A 16277-nucleotide genomic window follows, 5' to 3' on the forward strand; every position below is an offset into this window, starting at 1 on the left:
ACCACACTGGTGACCAGAATGGCTGAAGCGCTGGGCAGACCCTGAGGATGTGTGAAAGGGGGCAGTATCATGATCCGCACATTCTGTGTGCAGTTTTCGGGGACTCCAATGCCAAACATGCAGTACTTTGAAGTAGCAGAATTTCAGTAAGAGAGTGTCATGCATGTGGAGGACAGTATACCAGTCATCATCAGTATAGTCCTTGGCTAGCATTATCTGCCACTTAAGCTTCATCTGTCTGCTGATTGGGGTCAAGAATTGGTAGTCTACATGTAGGTTGTACAGACCAGATGCCACCCTCTTGTGGGCCCCCTAAGTTTTCAGAGTATGTCTGATGGGGGAGCAGTACATTTTGAACACTGCTCTTAAACTTCCTCTAAGACAGTGGTGCATTTTGACATAGAATTAGTGTTGCGATGGGCGGTTATTGAACTCCTCTCCTAGAGCCGGGAGTGAGTTAAAGTATTGATCGTCCAGAAGCTGATCAACCCTCAATAGTCCGGCCACACTTCAGAAAGGCCAGGAGACAGTGCGGCAACCAGTGCATATCCCTTGGCTATGCCAAGTAGGAGCAAAGGCATGTCGTCAAGGGCTGGTCGATGTTTTGGTGTAGGAGGACCGCCATATTGTTAGCAGGGCCCTAACTACTGGGTTATAAGGCTGCAATGTGCTAGCTTTGTAGTTATAGAGGGCATTGAGATACATGTTACATTCCAATAGGCTGATCCCATATAGACAGGTCTGGGATCGGGGACAGCAAACAAGTGAGGTGGGAAAGAAGAAGCGTTGTGAAGTATGAGGACATGTGTTACATATGGAGATCTCTGGATTCTGTGTGGGCATAGAGTTTGCCCAACGTCAGCCAAGGGCACATTCCATCCCATTTGAAGGACTTGGTGATGGGCACAATTTGTTACAGAAGAACATTGGGGATCGATGTTGGGAGCATTCCGATGACATAGTTGTGAGAGGCAATGACCAATTTCACAGCCTGTACGTAGTGCCAGAGAAAGAGCTGGAGGGCAGACCAGCTGGTGAAGTTGGTATGGGTCTTAGCTAGTAGAGGGAGCAAGTTGGAAAGGCTCTTGTTCAGTTAGAGGCTAAGGTACTTCATCCATTTTAGCCCTTGACATTGGCTCTGGTGGAGACCTGGGGCAATGGCATCACCTAATTCTTATCCTAGTTGACTTTGTAACCAGAGAACTGGTATAAGGTATTTAGTAATTTAATGTGGACCGGGAGGGAATCGCTTGGCCTTGGTAGAGCCATCTTACTTTGGTGATAATTTACTGCCCCATGCTAAACTTCTAAAGGACCATAAACAAAGAGGGCCATTCCACGTGATCAAATACCTTCTCTGCATTCAGGGAGACCACCAAGGTCTCTTCATCTCCTGTATTAGAGGCTCATAATATGTCTTTGAGGGTCTGGAGGGGATTCCTTGATGAACTGCCTGGTACAAACCAGACTTAGGATTGATGAATAGGCAACAGGATGACTCTACTCGGTCTGGTCACCAGAATTTTGGCCAGTATGTTGACGTCCACATTAATAAGGGAAATCGTCCTTAAAGGTCCCATGGACCATCTGCGTAACCGGGGTTTTGCAGATTTACAAGTGTGGAGATAGGCCATTGACCCATGATATCTTCCTAAGTGATCGCACCCTCAAGAAGCACCCGGCCTTGTTGGATATAGTGAGTATGGGAAGTGAGTTAAAAAAGTCTCGACTGCCTCATGGTTAGATGAAGCGGAGATGGCATGTAGGGCTTCGTAGTCGGAGGTAAAGGTCCTTGTAATGTCTTCCGCGTGCGTCTGAAGGGTCCCCTGCGAATCAAGGATGGCCGTATGGCTAACTGGGCCTCCCATTGTCGAAGGTGTAAGGCCAATAGTAATTCGGCTTTCTAATGCTCGTAAAGTTGCCACTAGAGCTTCTGCAATTCTCATTCAGCAGCCAAAGTATAGTGTTGGTTCAAAGCAAGTTTTGTGACTTCCAACCAGTGGCAGCTCACAACAGATAGGGATTCATTATAGGCAGAAGGGCACCGGGCTGCAGTCTCATCCAGTTGCTTCCACTCACCCTGGACTTTGTTGCGCTTGAGAGTGGTGTCTCACATTAGCAACCCCACAAGGTGCCCTTGGCTGTCGTTTATATGGTCTGAGGAGACTCTATTGACAGGGCGTTGTCGGAGTGGTATACTCGAACGTGTGAGGCCAGGAGGCATTTGTCTTCTGGGGTCTTACAGTTGGCCACATTCATCTGCCAGCCCCTTCCTGGGGGCGACTTGTTGTCCAAATGTAGAGCAAATTCAATTGGCCAATGCTCTGATATCTCTTCAGGCAGACTAGCAGTTTGGTACCCATGATGTACCATAGGACCCGTGTGAGGAAGTAGTCTATTCTGAAGGGTATGCCATGAACCTTGGAGCAGTAAGAATAATTTCTGTCTATTGAATGGGAGAAATGCCACACATCAGTGAGATTGTGGTTGGCAAGGACCTCTATCAGCATGGCCTTTTCTGTGGCATGACCAATGTCTGGGGGACCAATGGATTAAGGGCAATGTTCCAGTCACCTCCAAGCACAACCCTGGTTTCTCTAAATTCCGTAAGAAGTCATGGAATGTGTGTCAAAAAGCATGTTTTACTCATCCTGAGTGTGTAAAGTGAGACCACCATGTACGTGTGGCCTAGTGTTTTGAATTTACCAAAGAAATTTCCATCCAAGTAGGGAGTATGGTATTTGGAAAGGTTTAGTTGATGAGAATAGCAACAACACATAATTCTTTTGTGGTATTGGTAGCTGGGGGCTGTCGGAGTCCCCAGGGTTAGTCCAATAGCTATGCAGTACCATTCTCACTCATTCCCTTTTCAGTTTCTTGGAGCAGCACGATATCTGTGCACAGATCTTTCAGGTAAGTTAGTATCCTCTGGTGCATGATATAGCTATTCAGCCCATTGCTATGAAGGGATAGCAAAACTACCGAGGCTCACCTGGGTGTAGGCACCTACCTGGTCAATCTGGGTGAAGGAGTCTGGGAGGTCTGTGGCCGCAGAAAGGCAAGTGGAATGAGCAAATGATATGTGCAAAAGAATAGATCATGCAACCGCACTGGGCCCAGGCAGAAGGGTGCCGCTGGTCAAGGGCAATGTGAACAGGAAAGGGGAAGTAGGAAGCTTTAACCTTACCTTAGTATTCGAGCTAATCTTCACCGGCCATCACCCTGAGGGATCCCGGAGGGTGGGTGATAACTCAGTACAGCAGGGTGCAGTGACATGAGGGACACACATGGCCTACAGTCCTGAAGAATACCGAAAGATGATGTGGGGTAGCATGTCACCCACCCACCCACACAAGGGCCACTTGGTGCAGAATGAGAGCAGCACTTCTAGAGGCACCAAGTCCCTACAAAGCCCCCAGTGTCTAAGATATCTTTCAGCGCATCCAGTTAAATGAATTTCAGCATGCAATAGTTGTAAGTGATTACAATCACTGCGAGGAGGCATGCTATGATTGCCCTGTGCTGGGATGGGTTTCAGGAGCCTCTGGAGCAGATTCTAAGAGCTTGTTGGAACTCTAGTGGGACCGTGAAGCTTATGCCCAGTAGTTACAGCAACATTGTTTGCAGGAAGCCCAACATGTAATCCACCTCAGTCTCCTCCAGGACCCCAAGTACATTTATGTTGTTCCACTGTAAGTGATCTTCCAAGTCCGTGACTCTCTGCTGAAAGCATCAGAGCTCTGAGCCCCAGTCAGGCTGTTGGGTCAATCGCCGATCCAGGTCCTCAAGCCGCTCATCCACTGAATTTTGGCTTTTGTGTACAGTTACGAAGTCACGGTGATTTGATTTCAATGAAGAAGCTAATCATTGTGATATCGAAGCAGAGAGTTTGGAGCCAAGCCTAGTGATTTTCTTGAGGATTGTGTTTTGCGCCATGTAATGCTTCATGGCAGCTCTGGAGTTTGAGCCTCCTAGCAACTCAGGAAAGGAAAGTTGACACAACCCTTCCACTCCCGACATGGTTATTTTCAGAGGTAGTGCCCAACTGGGCAGGGCTGCGGCCAGAGTGGCGTTGAGTAAGGAGGGGTGGCCTGCACACAGGGCTTGAGTCCAGGTATCCCTCTTGCCATGCCTTCGGGCCTGTCTGTAGGTGTGGAAGTGCATCACTGTGTCTTGGAGATGGGAAGCCAGCAGCAGCTAACCCGGAGGGAAGGGTGAAGTCTGGTGTTCTTATCACAGCTCTGAAAGAAATCACCACACCACCTCCCGGAGGTTAAAGGAGGCTGGGACTTGGTTTTGGGAGCCCATCGATGTCACCTGATCACAGGCGGTACAAGCCTGCACTCGGCCTCCAATGGTAAAGTGTAGTGCGGGACACTCTGGTCATCATATGATGGGCAATGAGGGGAGTTGCCAGGCCCTCTACCACCTAAATTAGCCCCAGCCGAAGGTTATGGAATGCCAGTTGGAAGGTGGTGCCACCTGTGTTTGATCAGGCACTCCCCTGTCCCTGACTCAGGCCATAAGGAAGGAGAATCTGGCATAATCCTGGCTGGACCAACAAGCAGCCGTGTCAGGCATTTCTCTATTAAGGGGAGGGCTGTGCCAGCAATTGAGTGTGACCACAAGAAAGAGGTGCAAAGGGAGAAATTACTCTGTCCAGGCATAAGTCGCAGAATGTCAGCAGTCCCAGGGCTATATGCTGGCATACCCTTGGTCCTTTGACGTTGGTTGCTCCCATACAATCCAGCGACTCCCAGCGGGTAGGGCCTGCTGTAGTATCAGGTGTGCCGCAGCCATGCATGGCAGCAGAGCAGGTTACAAGTGGCCAATCCTCCACTAAGGGGGAGGAGTATCGGATGACTGATCAAAATTAAAAATAAAATTATAATAGCGTATTGTTATTATCATTTTATTTTCCCTCTTGCAGTCAGTGGCGGGCGGGCTGGCCAGAGCAGGGGAGGAGTGGTGTGCACTTCCTAAATGCGCATGAACAGTTTGACCTGCCCTCTTCGGCCGACAAACCATTCATGAGCACTTTGCATGATCCTACCAGGCTGCATTACAAAGCCTGGTCAGGAACATGTACAGGCTCCCTGTTCCAATCTGAACGCCAATCCCTGGTTCTCAGAACAATCGCAAGGCTGCATTGCAGCACTGTTATTGACTCAGGGGAGCCTCTCTGCCCGGGTGCTTCCTGCTACTGCCGTCCGGGACAGGAAGATGAAGCGCACGAAGAAGGAGGACAGACGAGAGGTGGCTGTCGGCCATAAAAAGTAAGTCATTTTTTAAAAATTATTACATTCGTCCCCTAGTTGGTAGCAGCCACTACTGAAGGTTACTTTCCCAGTCAGGACCGGTCGTCTGGAGCAGCATGATCCTCTCTGGGCCAGACTTCTGCTGCCCAGGGTATGATGCTGGTAGCAGAGGCTGGAGGTTTCCCAGTGCTTATCAGGTTTCGGTGATATCTCAGGAGCGGAGATGGGGGTTGCTGGTTACGGGCTATTACTCTGCCGCTAGGGAGAACAGAAAGGGGGCTTCCACTGGACACCTCGCGCAGCCCCAGCCCCTAATCAAACACTGCTGCCCTCTGGACATTGGCACATTGGCAAAGTCATCCCCACTAAGGTCCTAGGATGCGGCAGTACTCTAAGGAGCCCCCATCTTGCTCTGTGGCTGGCTCTGCAACTCCACAGTTGATATCTTAAATAACATTATAGATGACACTGTGCATTGCGAGGGTGCAAGTTACAGTTACTTCAGTTAACTATAACTGGTAATTTTCAGTGGTTTTTGTTTTAGTTTAAAATGTTACCTTTTAATTAACAGTTTCACCTAACTAGAAAGTCTCTTTAAACTTGGGAGTTAGCACCGGCCTAGTCATAAGATATTTTCTAAATGAATCCGTGGGAAACACAATTATTTATTTGTAACCCACTCAAGGGGTAAGGGTTGGAGCCCGTCCTATTATATATTAAACTATGTTTGGTCCACAATAAACGTCTCGACATTGGAACAAAATGAAATCAAAATAAACTGGTCACACAGAATATAACGCAATTGCTCAAATCAACGGTAGAAAAGATCAGCTAGAGGGCTTTAGGTCATACATGTGTACTTATAAGAAGCCCAAAGTAAATTGTAGCAATATTAAAGCGCTTCAAATTAAACATGAATTTATTTTCTTAAAATGTAAACACATTCAGCCAGGTCAAGAATCACTCAAAGCAAGTCACCTTTGTTTAATTTATAGAATTGTTATCTGTATTTCTTAGGGACCGCACAATTGAATTCTTGTTTGTTTCAGTCAACGAGTCTATAAAAAGATCTGGCTTTAGTTGAAGCTCCGTCACATGTGAATGATGGAAAATATATTGCTTTGCTTACCACAGTCGACATTCACATCTATGAAAGGCGAGTACAAATCACCCTTCACAGGTCACTTAGCCTATCTGAGAAATGTTCTACAGCACAGAACTTCCAGCACAGTTTCTTCGGGCAATCAAGGCAACACATCCATCCATGCGCGAAGCCAAGCAAATCAAATGATTTTCAATTGCATTAAAATATACGAACACATTCTGAAGGTAAGTGGCACAAACTCAGCGTTAGCTGTTGGGGCCTCGTGGATAGTAATTTACTGCATAATTTAGCAGAAAGTACACAATTTGTTTGAAATAAGAGCAACTTGAAGCAAAATAGACGCCAAATGTACGAAGCCAGCGATCCACGCTGCAATGCATGAATATGCTTGGAGATCCGGATATATAAGTCACCAGAGATGATTACGTCATAATACAGTGTACTTTTTAGTAAATGGAGTACCTAGGTCCTGTGGCGGCCAGTGCAGGTAAGCGCGGTGAGGTGAGGCGGGGGTCAGGGGCTAGAAGTCACAAACAACAGCATAGAGAAAATAAAATAAATCAATAAATAAATAAAACCACTTACCTTGCCCTCGCTGCATCGACTTATTTTATTTTCCCTATTCCATCGTTTCACTCTACCCCCTCCCCCCCAAGCCCCTACCCCACCACACCCCGATTACCTGCACAGGCCTGGTACAACATCACTCCACTTGATCAATCCAAATATCCAAGGGTGATTTTGAAGACATTCCAGTGATGGAACACATAGCTGGTGCCAACAACACAAGCCAGAAGTACCTTGGTCAGTGCCCATACTGATTGTGATGAATGTGATTCAGAAAGCAGTATTTATGGTTAGGACTCTGGGTCCAATTTGGCACTGCGTGGAAGGTCATGAGCACAGAGCAGTAGAGCCATGTGCAGATAAAAATCCTTATGTTTTCTAAAGAAGGGTTGAAGCTTGTCAGAGAAATATGACCATCCACCCCAAAATTAGTCGCGAGAGAGCAAGATAATAAACAGTTTGAGAACAGTATGGACATAAAAGATAGTGACAACGGGGAGATGAATAAAAGGCTTTTGAACTATTTCCCGGTTAGAAAATATCGCCTTCGAGGTGATCACCAGGAACCAGTAAACTACGAACAACTTGGTAAATAGTTAGCGTAGGAGATAATGCAGGTTAAGTTTTTGAATGATGCTCTTTCAAAGCCTGTCATATAAATATGAAATGTAAAAGGAACATTTTCCAATACAAAATGTCATTTGAGGCACGCTCCAAACAAGAGTGACAAAAGAGACAAGTGACTTTATGTGAAATATCTCTAATGGAGCTCAACCTTTACCTGTAACACCAATATATATATGTAGAATCGCTGTCTTCAGCCATAGACAGCTGAATTATATTAGATAAATAAAAAGTGATCCATTTTTAATAAAATAAAGTATGAGTGAGTCAAAGAAAAAACAATGTTTTGAGGTTTCCTGGTGCACCTATTCCATGTCAAAAAGGGCTGAATTTGGATTAACGTCAACTAAAAGTTGAGTGGGTATGAAGATAGTCGGGCAAAGCTAGATTCATATACCCACAAAGGGAGGAAGGACACAAGAGACACGCTGAATTCCCAAACAGAATCCCATTATGTGTAGCACAAAAGTAGATCCAACATGGATGCTCCAAACACTCACCAATTATACTCAGTGCCACAGTGATCACACCCGCATATCGGTTAGTCCCTCCTATTATCTTCTCAATGATAGTACAAGGTGTTTGGTACATACAACGGGAATATGTATTTAATATTAAAGGAAAGTAGTGTGTGCAAACCCATTCCAAGGCTTCCATAATGAGAAGTGATGCTGAAAACCCGAAACATGAATACCACCTCAAAGTAATTCTAAGTAGGAATTATTAAACAGCTGGAATAATTTTATCTCCAGGTGTACACACGAGGGACCTCGTACACCTCTTCGTGTTTGCACATGCTGCTTGACTGAACACTATATACTTACCATATTACATCTATTAGAAAGTGTAACAAATACTATGTACGGTTGACTAGATACACCATACGTGCTTTGCTATATTAAAAGTAAGTATAGCACATCAGACTGCTTAGCATTGGTTGAAAGCTGCACAATCGAGTTTTGTCTGAGCTCAAACACTGCCCAGAGGGACCAGCGCAGGTATAAAGGCTTTAAACATTGGCAAGCCTCACTCACTTCTAGTATATGGCCTCTTTCAGTATACTTTTTATCACCTCAAAAAACACTGAGTGGGGAAGGTCCACTCATCATTTAAAGACTACTATCGTATGGAACATTCAATCTTACACTATGTTTGACTTGTTACCTTCACGGCATCTCACTGTCAGCTGCTGTGATTTATTTCTAGTCTCACAGAGGGAATATTGGAAAAAGGGGAATAGCATATCCACAGAGCTTGCACCTGCCACTCGCCACTACCGTGGAAACCATACTAGCCTACTCAGGCAACAAAGGCATCCTCACCTCCCTGTGAAATGGCTAGACATGTACTACTAGGAGTTCTAGAGCCAGGGAGCAGTGAGAGCTGCCTCCCTGCACACAAGATCCTAAGAGATTGCGGTAGGAGACATGTTAACCTTCAACATCCTCATCCCATCATCTGGTCCTTTCTCCAAGGAATACGTTGCCTTCTGGCACTGGCAAAGTCCATATAATTCATATTAAATACACCACAAATTTAGATGAAAATATTCCAGTAATTTACCTATGGCAAGGAAATTGTATAACAATTTCAAAAGTCAATATCTTAAAAGCTAAATAAAATCACTCATCTTTTGCTTTGGGTATTTCATTAATAGCTACATAAATGTTTACATTTTCTCTTAATTGTTGCCATCCACGTCTAGGAAGGAATGAGAGAAAACTGATGCAGTCTGACAGTGTGCTAAGTCACAGACTCCTCTGGACTCTGGATACCGAATCATACTTCCTAGTCTCATAACAAAACCATGAATACAACTGCACAGGACTGTCTGTACCCCAACAACTGCTTCACAATATGTCAGTTATTAATACATGCTATTTTCCAATGTCAGGCAAGGTTCCAGACTTTATGCCAAGTCAGTAGCAGGTGCTGCAGAGAGTGCAGCAAAATGCTATCTTAAGCAGAAGAGACCGTGGTTGATGTCTGCCTAAAAAGCAATAACCCACAGTAGGGAGTCAAAATGTCATGGTCAAATATAAATTTAAAAAAAAGGTGAACTGCCAGGGCAGTGATAGTTCCTACGCCAATAATTGTGAATAATTCCCTCTCATGATTTCATACGGGTAAAAAAGGCATAACCTGAAGCAGGTACAAGCCACAAAGAATTGTGTTTAAGTATCTTAATATGGCTTTGAACTCTCCCATTTTAATGAACTTTGCACTCCTCAGAGACTGATAAAAACTACTGATGAGGGACCCAATACCAACAGTTACATGTGGCACAACAGAGTGACAAGACTAGGGTAGGATGCATTGTACAACATCAGGGCTTCATTATAACATACGAAACAAGACTTTAAAATGACAAATGTATGTGCACAGTTCATTTTATATTCACCTGACAAAAATGCACTATTTTCACAAACTACACAAAATGGGACAAACATGAAATAATTAAAAGGCATTCACTCATTTGCAGACCTTGCTTGGGCCATAGTTCCAGATTACAGAGAAAACACAATCACTAAAGGGATTGTCCCATAAAGGCCTGCCAGACTGCTGCCACCGGCATCCCAATGTGGGACCTACTTGCCAATGTCTGTTCTCTTACTACAGGGTACGAATTCACTTATTTGAGTTATGGTGGTACAAATCCATACCTTTAGTACGGAATTAGGAATCAGTTTCCTATGCCATTGTCCTATGGGATCCATGCGTCTGCAGTGAAGAGAGTTGCTCTCTTGCTCTCGGGAGTCACATGACGGTTCCAATGCTTATACAGACGAGTGGGTGCAAATTACCGCAGTTTCATCACCATTGGCCTGCTCGTGAGTGCAGCTATGGTAGATTGTTTAGGAAATAAATGATAGCTTACACCTTTCACCCTTTCTCTTCTGTGAAAGGAAGTAATTGCACAGCTAGACTCTAATTTTTGACCAACAGCAGCTTTTGAATTCTGCTTTAATAAAGTTTGTCATAATGTCCCTAGATTCAAAATATTGAATGGGGGTGGTCTAAAACCAGTGGATGTGGTTGCTGTCGATAGCAGGCTTTTTATTCTACTTGTCCTACAACATTTTATTGAACGTTTTCTAATACCATAAATGTAGCAGATGTGCTCAAAAACTAATTTATTATTGCTACAGTAGTGTTACAATACATATTTTTTGAACGATTTTACAGCAACTGTCTAAGTATCTTTCAATCTATAGTTACAAACTTCCAATCCTGTGTTCTAAACCTAGGTCGTAGTTGGCAGGTACTCAGCAGGATGGTGAGTGACCATATCACAAACAGAAGGGATTGAATTTGCATGTCACATGCAAATCTGGTTACGCCCACATTCTCACAATTTCCAAATTATTTATTACATTGCTGCTGATTTTATTAGATAGGTCTTGTGGGCAGGTCTGGCAGGTGCCCCGGAGGGTGGAGTCGCCAACCACACGCGGGTTACGAATACCTGTAAGAAATGGTTTTGACCCATTTTTTCACACATCTGTGTGGAGAGTGATCTCTTCATAAAATCTTTCTTTGTAAGTGCCTTGGTGTCTGGCTCTAAAATATAATGCTTTCTGTGGGCGGTAATTGAGGGCTCTTGTAATCGCTATGCGATTAAGATTATCCGGTAATCTGTGTACTGAGGAGTTTATGTATTCAAGCAAAAAGAAAAGACATGTATTGCGTGTCTTGGAAGAAGGACACAACGTAATCCTGCTGACTTAATTGCAAAATGAATTAATTTTATTTAATTTCTAGCTTGGCAGGCTATAAGCCAGGCATTATTTTCAAGAGCTCTAAATGTTACCTGACACAGTCAGTGACTTCAATATGATGCATAATAGCAAACAAGTATAGTGCAGCGAACCAAGAAATTGAAAAATATGCAATTAAAGGAACATTGCTTTACTTTTGCATGAAACATTTTGAGGATGTGCACAAACTGGCAAAAACCATCGTCTATAGCCATTGGCAATGGTAAATTGATGGTGATCATTTTAAAATGAATCTACTCAGCATAAATGTATGTATATTCTAGAGTTTCTGGTGGCATGGAAGCAGGCAGTAGGAAGTAGCCGCCTTGATGGAACAGATCCCATAATACACAACAACTACTAAAATTCTATGTTGTATGAGAAGAAAGCAATATGTGCCTGATTTGATGTCTGTCGTTTGCCTACCAATGGTGCAGTGCTCCCCATTCCATCCCTCTCTGCATTCACATTTGCCGTCTTTGCATGATCCGTGTTCAGTGCAGCGTGGATGGCATACACGCTGGTCGCATGCTACCCCAGTCCAGCCATCTTCACATCGACATGCTCCACCAATACAGACACCATGGGTGCCACAATCTACTGAACAGACCTCTGTAGAAATGGAAATAGAAGCAAAATAATTGTTTAGTGTAGCTTGCCTCAGTATTAGGCATGCACATAGAACTGCTTGTCAGTATCATGAAGATTATAATTACAAAAAAAAAAATACAAACAACTGTAAAATAACACGTGCATTCTAGGATGCTGCGTTGATTAACCAACAGCAAACCCTGCCATGCTCGTAAAGGAGCGGCCCATGCATGTAAGAGCGGTGGGGTGGCTGGCGGGGTGGAGGGGTATTCGACAGTCGATGCAGGAAAATTAAATATTTAATTTTCTCACGTCATCTGTAGAGTCCCCCACCCAACCTCGCTGCTCTTACCTGCACGGGCCGCTCCTGTGCTCACACCTTTAAATTACATACCCTTTTGCTAAGTTTGACCGTCAGGGTAGTACTGTTATACTGTGGCTTGCGGTGTTTGCCTTATAAGGCATCTTCACGCATGGAAGTGCAAGAGAAGACAATTGGAAATGCTAAGGACCTTGAAAACTTTGATTGAGAACCCAAAGATGATATTTGTTGCCCCTTGAATTTGAAGAACGAATGAGTATTTTCAATTTTCTTTCCAAATGTAATGTCATCTTTATTGCATGATTGATTACAATCATTGCCATGCGAGACAGGATATAACATAAATTTAAAACTAGTTAAAAAACCTTTATCGATAAGTCATAGTAAAAAATAAGGAAGATGAGCTCATAGTGTACTTAGTGTAAATTGATCTCAATTACATTTAAGCTTTGGTATGTGTAAAGTGCCCTGAAGAGGGTGGATGCAGGATAGCACTACAAGGCTTTCGCTGCGAGCATACGAGTGGAATGCTTGATGAAGTTTACACATTTAAAGTTTGACTGCATATGCAGAACATTCAGGCCCTGGATTAAGGCTTTCCTGTAAATTTTTATTGTCAAAGTTCTGAGTCTGTTTGGTAAAAACCATTTTGTAGGCATTAAGTACAACAGGACAAATACATAATATATGTAAGATATATTCTGTTAAAAAAAATATCTACAATTATGAGTGGTCCAAACTGGTTCTCATTTTGGGATTGAATCCTCTTTTGGAAAGCTGTCCATCTTGCAACACAGGAACCTAACTTTTAAATGATTTGAAAAGTGAGCCCTAGTGCATTTGTAATTTGATTTAAAGCTTTTTTGGAATCTTGTGATTACGATGAAGTATCTTCCCATTTCAAACACCGCAGACTCAGTTCTACCGATGTGAGGTCTCTGATACAAACAAGCCCTGAAAAACTGATGCAAGACTGCAAAATGTGTGGCTGAAAACAGCCATGTGGTGTCAATAAGAACCTTCAATCTGTACTGATAATTTTTAAAATGAAGTGGAGTAGCAAGGTCCAGTGGTACCCGGTGCGGAAGATTTCTTGTCACCCCGGCTTGATTATATGGCAAAAATGTGTTTAAAAACACATATTTTTGCCATTTTGTCAAGACGGTGGTGACAAGTGTCATCACTGAGGGGGTGAAAAAATGGCAAAAATATGTGTTTAAAATACATATTTTTGCCATTTTGTCACCCCCCTCAGTGATGACACCCGGGGTGGCCCACACCCATTGCACCCCCCGTTAAAATGAACAAGTAGAGAAAAACGTTATTGCCAAAATCAGAATCATGAACAGTCAAAAAAGTGCTTCCTGCGTTGGAGGAAGCGAGGGAGCGTGGTTGCCTGCCGGCGGATTGGAGGCATGCGGAGGTAGTCATATTTCACAAACCGGGAAGGCCCCCAGATCAACATGCGTCCTACAGACCGATTTCCCTTCTAAATGTGGAGGCCAAGGTGTTGGCCAAGGCGCTTGCGAATCGCCTTCTTCCACACATAGCCAACCTTGTTCATTCGGATCAGGCCGGGTTCATGCCACGGAGGGCAACGAGGCACAACATTCGACGCGCCAACATTGCAGTGGCAGCGGTTAGGGGCACTGGGGGACAGGCTGTGCTCCTTTTAGCTGATATTGACAGGGCCGTTGATTCCCTCAGCTGGGTTTACCTTTTTGCATTATTGTCGCGACTAAATCTCGGCCCCCCACTTCCTTTCCTATTTAAAGTTGTTATATACGGACCTGACGGCGTCCGTGAGGCTGGCGGGAGCTCTGTCCACCAGATTCTCCATTGGACGGGGTACGAGGCAGGGGTGCCCCCTCTCGACATATCTATTTGCCCTTGCAATGGAACCGCTGGCCGCCTGGGTGCGTATTGATGCGCAGCTGCGGGGCTTTAAATGGGAGGCTGGCCCGTCGGACAGAATTGCGCTCTACGCTGACGATGTCCTATTCTTCATTACTAATCCTAACAGATCGGGCCCGCGGGTTTTGGATATTATGAGGATTTTTGGGGAGGTGTCAGGGCTGCATATGAACCCACATAAATCGACCCTTTGGACCCTGGGAGAATGCGCTCGGGTTGGGTCATGGGCGTCCCCGCTACGGGTGGCGGTGGGGGGTCTCAAGTATTTAGGAGTATTTACAACTGAGGTTCCTACTGTTTCGTGGGAGCGGAACATAGTGCCGGTGTGGGACAGGATAAAGGCCGATATGAAGACATGGTCGCGTATGCCCCTCACAATTTATGGCCGATTGGCCATCTTTAAAATGGTGGCCCTCCCGCGCCTTTTTTATCAGTTGCAGAACCACCCCTACCCGATTCTGCCTCAGTGGTTCACGCAGGTGAACTCGGCTTTGGGACAATTTCTGTGGACAGGTGGCGCCGTACAAATGTTTGTATAAATGTTTGCAGTGGACTTAAGGGTACGGAGAGCTGCGTCTGGTATGCAATCTTTCAATAAAATCTGTTTTGAAAAAAAAAATGTGTTTCCTCTTACTAAGTCACAATTGAACAATGTCGGAGATACATAATGTAAAAAAAAAAAAGATAAATGATTGGGCAAAAAGCAGCTTTAAGGTTGAAAATAGAATTTTGGACACTATATACTACTGAAATATGGGCTATTTATTAAAGGAGAATAAGAAACATATATCTACGGAAAAAACTACTATGGACTTTGAGAACAGTATAAAGGTAAACTAATAATAACTTTGAACTAAATAAAACATTGGCAAAACATTGGCAAATGTATCTGCTTCGGCATATATGATTATGCTGAAGTATATGTGATTCAGCTGCTTTTACGTAGGATAACAACATTATTTACATAATTCCTGTGTCTCAGTCTGGTATATCATGTAAAGCAATCTTGCATACATGTATTCTAAATTGTCTGCTTTCTTTATAACCATCTTTAAAACATCAAGACCCCTCACCAACCCATTGAACCCTAAATCAACAATCTTGTTCAACACACTCATAACAAGAGAACCTTCTGACATCCAAAACAAATAGCTTCACAACAATCTGAATCTATTCCCGTCAATACATCATTCCTAGCTAAAATAGGCTTCTCGCGGGTACATCTGACCAGTAAGCACATCTTCTAAGGGTCAACGACACACCTACCAGAAGCATTAGATCATACTCAATCTCTCCATGCCCTGGTTCTCAGAGTCTTACTCACCCTAGCAAGGGCCCAACGTAGCCTGAATGTTCATGCCATTTCCTACATTTTTCATTTTGGTCCTAGAAAGCAACGCAACCAGAGTCCCTCTTTTGCCAATGGTCATGATTGGCATAGCAGTTGTTGATTTTGGCCTTCTCTGCAGGGTCACCCCTAAATGTTTTACCTACACTCTCCTCTTTTTGCTGGAATACAGTTTTTTTTGCTCTAGGACTTTTACTGCTGTTAACTAGCGCTAAAGTGCTCTCTCCCTTAAACGTGGTAAAGTTGGCTTACCCCTGATTGACATATTTAACTACTAAAGTCCCATGTAGAGGGGCATGCCATATACCCAGGACCTGTAAATTAAATGTTACTAGTGGGCCTGTATCACTTATTGTGATTCCACTTGAGTAGCCCTTTAACACATGTCCCAGGCATGCCATTGCAGCCTGAATGCAGTTTGAAACTACCAATTAGACTAGGCAATATAACCCCCTTGCCAAGCCTTAAAATCCCATTTTTGTGCATATAAATCCTCCCTAAGAAATTACCTGGGTATCCCATAGGGACAGGGTGCATTGCAATTAAAAGGTTGGACATGTACTTTTAAGTTTTACATGCCTGGTAGTGTAAAAATCTTACATTTGTTTTCCACTACTATGAGGTCTACCTCTCCCATAGGATAATGTTGGATTGCCTTATTACATTTAATAAGTGCTAACTTTTAATTGGGAGGAGGTAAGAATTTCATGTTTGGTGTCAGAGAATTTGTAAATAAAAATCCTCTTTAATGGTTAAGTCCAATTGTAAGTTAGAATTTTGAAAATGCCAC

The 16277-nt window shown here is 43.8% G+C and overlaps 1 protein-coding gene across 1 annotated transcript in view; it reads right to left on the reverse strand.

The window, feature by feature from the left end:
- TENM2 (teneurin transmembrane protein 2) overlaps positions 1-16277 on the reverse strand; it is a 1287822-nt gene that overhangs the window by 309174 nt on the left and 962371 nt on the right. The window contains exon 12 of the mRNA XM_078653379.1: positions 11739-11924. Within this exon, the coding sequence (XP_078509505.1) occupies positions 11739-11924 (186 nt within the window). The remainder of the gene's footprint in view (positions 1-11738; positions 11925-16277) is intronic.

The sequence above is a fragment of the Lissotriton helveticus genome, chromosome 7 (assembly GCF_964261635.1).
Source record: "Lissotriton helveticus chromosome 7, aLisHel1.1, whole genome shotgun sequence".
NCBI lineage: Eukaryota > Metazoa > Chordata > Amphibia > Caudata > Salamandridae > Lissotriton > Lissotriton helveticus.